At 32.1% G+C, this 7,733-nt stretch overlaps 1 protein-coding gene across 1 annotated transcript; it reads left to right on the top strand.

Moving 5' to 3' along the window:
• The first annotated feature begins 864 nt into the window (after positions 1-864).
• LOC126749295 (uncharacterized) lies at positions 865-2,242 on the top strand. The gene is made up of 3 exons (XM_050458984.1): positions 865-950; positions 1,029-1,205; positions 1,703-2,242. The coding sequence occupies exons 1-3, from the start codon at positions 870-872 to the stop codon at positions 1,937-1,939; spliced, it is 495 nt and encodes a 164-aa protein (XP_050314941.1). The 5' UTR covers positions 865-869; the 3' UTR covers positions 1,940-2,242.
• The last annotated feature ends 5,491 nt before the right edge of the window (positions 2,243-7,733 follow it).

The following is a 7,733-nucleotide window of genomic DNA, read 5'->3' as shown; positions in this document are numbered from 1 at the left end:
GTACCAACAGGGGTACAATTACAACACTAGGGAATTAAATTATCACGAAAAATCGAACGAAAAACAAACAGCTTAGCTCTAAAAACCGTTAAAAATGAATTTAAACGATGTAAACAACTAGTTTCATAACCTTAAATTTAGAAGCAGATTTTGCGACATTTTTAATTTGCGACAAATTTCAATTTACTACATTTGCGACGTCGTAAATGTAACAATGTAGTAAATTTATTTTTGCCGCGTATTACCCAACCCTGATTCCGCCCCGCCACATTCAACCTTCATAACGGTGTTGCCCCCAGCAGTGGAATTCTAATTCATGATTTCGTGACATCACGTAACGACTACGGACAATTTGCGATTCCAATTCGTTAAAGGCACTCGATACCTCTTGTTTTGAAATGTCAAATTAGTCGAGACCACCGGAGATCCCGATTATGGAAATCTAACCTCAATTTTTTGATGAGCATCCGGCTTTTGCTTTAAAAAAACATGTCATTTAAAATTAATGAAAACCATTTACGAGTATTTGTGGAGTTTATGGAAGAAAACCCGGATTTAGCAAGAGGGAGGTTATCTTGCTCCAATGCAAAAGAACAATTTAAGAGATTATGGGCAAAACTGGCCAATAATCTAAATTCTCTTGGTTATGGGACTAGAACTATAGAAAAATGGCAAAGGGTAAGTTATATTACCAATATATTATATAATATATTATATACCAATCTTTACCAACAATTACCAGTTATAATAACTTATTTTCATTTTTACATTTTTAGACGTGGTCTGACTATAAACAGGGACTTAAGAGAAGAGCTGCAGATATAAAAAGGGAGCGAATGAAGACGGGGGGTGGGCCGGCATATCCTGATATGCTATCAGATACTGATCAAAGAGTTATCCTTATTTTGGGAAAAACATTTTTTGAAGGATGTGGAGTGGAGGAGAAGGGTGTAAGTTGCATTTTTTGGCTTAAGAAACAAAGGCATTATTATATTGTCCGATATTTTTGTATTGTATAATATTTTAAGTTTGCTCATGGAAAATATTATCCAGAGGAAGAACCCGTTAGTGGTCCATCGAGTGCTCCATCAAGTATAGTGGATGCTCGGTTCAATGGTAGTTTATACAATAGTGAATACACACAGCCCGGACCCTCAAATATTTCTATGCAGATTCCTACAGAAAATAAAGCATTAGAAGAACAAGTAAGTGCTCTTTGTTAACTTTTTATTGGTGTTAAAATACATACATAAGTATTTACATAAGTCAAGTAAAAAATAGATAAGACTACACTGTAAATTATAAAACCTTAAAATCACAATTAAAATTAAAACATATAATTAAAATATTAACATTAAAAGCAGTAACTTATTAGCTACCTACATAATATAATAATAATACTACACTTAAAAGACAAAACAAGAAAGCTCACAAGAGAAACCATTTACATACATTTAAGAGAAGTCATATACCACATTACATTTTGACATTCAGGAGTAAACAGTAACAAATTAAAACAGAAGACCTAATGTTGAAGGACGAAGGACCTGCCATATATGTAGGTAATGTCTGTTCAACGGACATTACCGAGGGTCGACCTTATATTGTTTTTCTCAGTAACTAGCTTACCATTTTTGGCAAAACTGATTCAAACATTATACTATCAGTTTTGTGAACAAAAAATTTTTTTGTTTATTTTTAGACCAACAAGCCACGACCACAAAAAAGGAGTATTTCACAACAGCTTCATGTAGTCGATCATGATTATTTAGTCACACCAAGAACTAAAAGGCAAAAGGTTACTCCCACAAATGAAATCTATTATCAAGAGACAATAAATCTATTAAAAAGTATCGACAGTCATTTAGAAACCCTAAATCATACCCTAAATGAAAAATTAGGCGATATAACAGAGGCCATCAGACAGAGACACTCTTAAAGGAACTTTCACTTTTTAGGGATGATATTCGACCTAACTTTACTCTTCTGACTTTAGTTTTAGGTATTTTTAGAATTTTTCTTTTTCTAGTTGTAGTGACAATGACATCTTGTGTTCCTTTCTTAATAAAAGCAAACTATTACTGGTTATTTTTTTAGCTTTAGAATATTTTTTTTATTTAGAATGTTGTTTTTGTTTTTACGTTTCTAGCCGCAATAACATGTGTTCCTATAGAGTTAAGGTAAAGTATTAATGTGTATTTTTTCTGCTACAGAATATAAATAAATCATATTTGTTTTTGTAGGTCTTTTTTTATTAAGCAAAATTTAACTTTTAAAGCAAAAAAAAAATTTAAAAAAAAATAGCTTCAAAGTATGTGTTAAAAAAACAAGTAAGAAAATATGCTAATCTTTATTTAAAAAGTAAAAAACAATAACAAAAAAAATGTAAAAAAAATTGAATCAAGATTATTATAAAACATCTAAAAAAATGTAAAAACCCGAATTAAATAAAACACAAAACAAACTTAAAAAAATTGTTTATTTATAAAAAACAGAAAATACTTTTGATTCAAACAGAACATTTTACCGCTTTTACCTAATCACTGGTGAAGAAAGACTTGACACTTAAATCACGAATTTAACTATACATGCTTTTACCTAACAAAATATGTATTGACCACATTTCTTCTCACCACTTCTCCTTCTCGAAGCCCAATATTAGGTAAATTTTGAATTGGTGGTAAAGCGTATTGTTGGCCACCTTCCTCCACAAATGGTTCACCTTCATACAGAATGTGCCTCTGTATGCATAAATTATGAAGAATGCAACAAGCATTCACCAGCTGTCCCACAAATACTGGAGAATATCGGGCAACTCGTTCTCTTAAAAGGCACCTAAATCTTGCTTTTAGTACCCCAATGCATCTCTCCACACAGTTTCTTGCCATTATGTGAGATCTATTATATCGTGATTCTGGAGATCCCTCATTTGGATTAAGAAAAGGTATCATTAAAACAGGTTGCAAATGATACCCTGAATCTCCTAAAAGCCAGGTTCTTCTAAGCCCTGTATTGTATTGATTCATCAAAAAGTCTTTCACCCGGGAATTTCTCCATATAAATGAATCATGTGTTGCACCTGGATAGGTGGCATTTACTGATAGTATTTTTAAGGTTGCATCGCAAACTATTTGCACATTTAGGGAGTGAAATCCCTTCCTGTTAATAAAATTGTGTTCTTCAATGGTAGGTTTTAAAATGGCTATATGAGTGCCATCTATACACCCAATGACACCAGGAAATCCAAATTTTTCCATAAATTCTTCCTTTATTTGGTCCATTTCTCTTCTTGTAGTTGGAAAATGGATAAACTCATGTAAATGAACACTTATTGCATTGGTCACTTCATGAATACATCTATGAGCCATTGTTTGGCTGACACCCAAATTAAAGTCACCTCCAAGACTTCTTTGGTAACATCCAATGGCATAATACCGCAAAGCCACCAAAATTTTTGTCTGGATAGTTACTCCGGACTGATACTTGGGTTCTCGTAGGTGGGGTGTCAATCTATTACACAAAAAATTAAATAAATCTTTGTCCACTCTAAATAATTCTTTAAATCGCTCATCATTTAGGGTTGCCAGGTCCATTTCTTCTCGAATTCCCCTTCTCTTCATCCTCAGCCTCAAATTTGTCTCCCTGTGTTCTTCCTGGTCAACAATTGCGTGAAAAATCGGCAGCATTTTTTAAAACAAAAGAAGTAACAAAAAAAACTGCAATGTAGGTCAGTAAAGAAACAAAAATCTTTAAACATATAAAAAAGTGCAAAATTCAATAAAAACCATAAAAAAAGATATAAACAAACGTGAAGTTAGGCATCGCTACGGCTGAAAACGGTGCTACGAACGAGACCGAATTAGAATCACATTTCAGACGACACCGACATTTGTCACGAGCGGGAGGTCTCGTAACGTGACGTAACGACTGGCGAATCAGAATCCCGCTGCAGTGATGGGCGTCGACTTTGATTGTCGACCTCGACACGTCAACTATGTCAACAATGTCAACAATGTCGACAATGGAGATCTAGGTTAGGTTTAATGTTTATTTTTATTAGTTCCTGTCCTCTCAGAAGTGTAAGGGGTTCTGTATCCCGTCTCCTCTGTGTAAATCGGTGAGAGAAATTATATTTTAATTGATTTATTTCATTAAGTGACATAAAATGAGTGGAAGAAAGTGCAACAAGAACTTTCAAGAACTTAAATTTGATTTGATAAAAGAAAAAGGGAAATATTCAGCAAGGTGTAGATTCTGTGATAATATTATTAAAAATACCGGCGCTAGAAGATTACAAGCTCACAGGTAATTACAGTACATTTATAATTCCCATCCTTCCCGTGCACTATAAAATTTTAAAATTTGGTTTTTCACATAATATCTTATAATAGAGGTAAGCTACATAAGATTTTTATTTTGCTATATTTTGCTTAATTTTATTTTATTTTATATTGAAATTGCACAATAGAAATATTTATTAAAATAATAAATACATAAAAAAATAGATTTTATCCACTCCTTCTACATCTTGTAAAATGGTATAGTAAATTGATTCTTTCCCCAATATTTCTATAACCAATTAATTATTTTAATCTTTAAAAAAACTTTAATAAATCGGTAAATCAAAATGCCCAACTTTTGATTAAGCATTTGATAATACGAACTTTTATATTATTATTTATTATTTTAGAAATATTTGCAAGGAAGTTCGCCGTCGTAGTACTAGTGCTTTTAGTAATATGGTTGAGGGTATGAACCAAAATGAAATAACGACAGTAGAATTAGAAGATGATGATGATTTTCCTGTTGTACCTGAAAGTAGTGGTACAGTAAGTTTACTAATAAATAATCATACACAGGGTGGAATTCTCGTGGAAAAAATTTAAAGAATATGACTATGGTAATAAACAATGGCTATTATACAAAATTAAATTCACAAAAACATTAAAATCAAGAACAGTGACCAATGAATTTTTATTTATTTAAAATGGGACAGTTCTTATATTAATATATTTTGATAAATTAATTACACATAAAATTCAAATGTATATATATATATATATTGCATAAATAATATAATATCGCATTTTTGATATCGAATTGATTCTATTTAAGAATTCCTTCCTGCACACTTACATAAATTTACTATTTTTTATTTTATTTAGAGCGCACATTCAAAAAATGGTCAATGTATTCAAGTTGAGGCTTACTTAGTGTCGGAAGATGGATCGCTTGTTCCAGTTGGTTCAACGGATTCACATAGTACCAATAATACAGAAGAAGTCGCGGCTCCTGATGTAACCGAAGAAAGTTTCCCTAACTCTAAAAATAATACAAATTTTGCAAAAAAAACAAATGAAAATGACTTGGGGATAATTCGAAAGCCCCCAAAAAAAAAATTTGTTAACGATACTGGTAATGTCTAATAAAAAAAGCAAACTAGCTGATTCTGATGTAGAATCTTCATCAACTTTATCTGTTAACGATGCAATAAATTTAGATCCTACTAATACTCCATCTGGAAAAAAAGACAGCTCAAACAATCAAGAAAAATAACGGAATATATAGATGTTTTAAGAGAAAACGAAGATGAAAAAATAGATCTAGCATTGGCTAAATTTATATTTGGATGTAATCTACCCTTTAGGGTAGTTGAATCACCTTTATTCAAAAACTTCATTAGGACAATTCGTCCTGCGTATGTTGATCACATACCTGGCCGTAAAAAACTCAGTACAACACTATTGCAGACATGTTATAAAGAATGCCTTGATAGTGCTCGCAAAGAGGTTAAATCAGATTCGGTCATTTTGTGCGATGGTTGGAAAAATTCATCTAGCAACACCAAGACCGTTGTAACAATGTTACACTCGACCGATGGAGAGAGTGGTTTTATTGATGCCTGGGATTTAACGACTGAATCAGAGACTGCAGAGAAACTTGCTGAGATAATTATACAATCTAGAGAAATTGCTAAAGAAAAATATAATGTTGATGTGTACGCTGTAGTTTCTGATAACGCTAGTGCAATGGTTAAAATGGGATCTCTCCTAAAACATTGTTTGTGGCACAATACTTGTAACAGTCACACAGGCAATCTTTTTGCAAAGGATATATTGGACAAGAAATTGCTGGAAAATGTTGTTCTTGTGCTTAAAGAGTTCAAGCAACCTGACTTCGAAAAAATTATTTTAGATGAAGGAGGTCGAAGAATTAAACTTCCTGTAGAGACGCGTTGGTGTTCATATCGTTTTTTGGAAAATTTAGATTACATGAAAAAAATTATAGCAGCTACAAGAAAAAAAATTAAGCCGAAAGTTACTGAATTAATATTCAATGACGACTTTGCTGATGATGTCCAAAGAAATTTAGATATACAAAATCCAATTTGTAATCTTATTAATAGCTGTCAGAGCGGGGATACTTCGTTGGCAGATGCTGTGAATCTTTGGCTCGCATTGGAGGTACCAGAACCTTTTGCAGAAAAACTAAAAAGCAGACAAGAAATGGCATTAAACGTTTATGCATTGACAGCATACTTTTTTCATCCAACATATGACAATTCAAAATTATCCTCGTCTCACACTGGAAAAATAAATTCTTTTCTTTTTAAACATCTCAACAACAAGGGAATAGAGGAATGGGATTCTTTTAATATCAGATCAGGTAAATGAATATCCATAACTTTTATAAAATAAACACTTATAAACTTTTTTGTAGGTATATTCGAAATTCTTTACAAGAAGAACGTAACGAAGCCGTTAGTATTTTGGAGAATGGCTATGATGGAGTGCCCAGTCTTGGGCTCCTTGGCTCTTAAGTTGCTTAAAATTCCGGCATCTTCTGCTCAAATTGAGCGCTTATTTTCAAATTGGGGACACGTACATACACCTCTTAGAAACAGATTATCTTTTAACCATTCGAAAATGTTAGTGCATCTTTATTATACCCTTACCCTTAATACTAGAAAGAAAGAAAGAAAGAAAATGTGCTATATTACGTAAGACAACAAAATCTTGTGTACAAGCATCCTAAAAACTAAAAAATTCCAAATTCACTTTAAATTTCAAACAAACATAACTTCTAAAACACTTTACCATAAAATTTACACACATTACCAAAATTAATCATAACAAAACAGATTGAGAAAAAAAAGCATCTTTTTGATAAATTTCATTAAAAAATAAGTAAAGCTGTCAATAAAACAGAATTTAGAAGAAGTAAATTACATTATTTAACAGGAAACAAAACTAAAACACTAAAATGATGTCAGAGCACAGGTTAAAAGGTATCATTAAAAAAATCGTCAAGGCTATAATATGCCCTGGATAATAAAAGTGATACTACTAAAAACACAATACAAAATATTGAGTTACTTAACCCTGATGATGATGATGACTATGATGAGGAAGATGACTAAAATTCTAAATTAAATTTATATTAATTTTTAATAGGTATAATATATGATATATTATAAATTTTTGTATTTTTTTATTTTAATGATACCTAATTGTTGACATTGACGACATTGTTGACATTCATGATGTCATCTATAAAGTTGACATCATGACATAGTCGACGCGTCGACAATTGAATTGTTGACATGACATTGTCGACGCCGCCCAACCCTAGTTGCCGGTGGCGTTTATGCTTGTGAGCCGGAAAGTGACATTGAAATGACAAGTGAAAGTGGGCGTCTTCGATTTTTATGGCTTAAGCCCGATAGCAACCAA

The sequence above is a fragment of the Anthonomus grandis genome, chromosome 24 (genome assembly GCF_022605725.1).
Source record: "Anthonomus grandis grandis chromosome 24, icAntGran1.3, whole genome shotgun sequence".
In the NCBI taxonomy this organism is placed as follows: domain Eukaryota; kingdom Metazoa; phylum Arthropoda; class Insecta; order Coleoptera; family Curculionidae; genus Anthonomus; species Anthonomus grandis.
The sequence above is the reverse complement of the archived record's forward strand: the minus strand, read 5'-3'. Positions and strand labels throughout refer to the sequence as shown.

Coding starts and splice junctions, on each gene's coding strand:
- LOC126749295 (XM_050458984.1), top strand. CDS start 870: ATGCTATCAGATACTGATCAAAGAGTTATCCTTATTTTGGGAAAAACA. Junction 951..1,028: donor GTGGAGTGGAGGAGAAGGGT/GTAAGTTGCATT, acceptor TAATATTTTAAG/TTTGCTCATGGAAAATATTA. Junction 1,206..1,702: donor ATAAAGCATTAGAAGAACAA/GTAAGTGCTCTT, acceptor GTTTATTTTTAG/ACCAACAAGCCACGACCACA.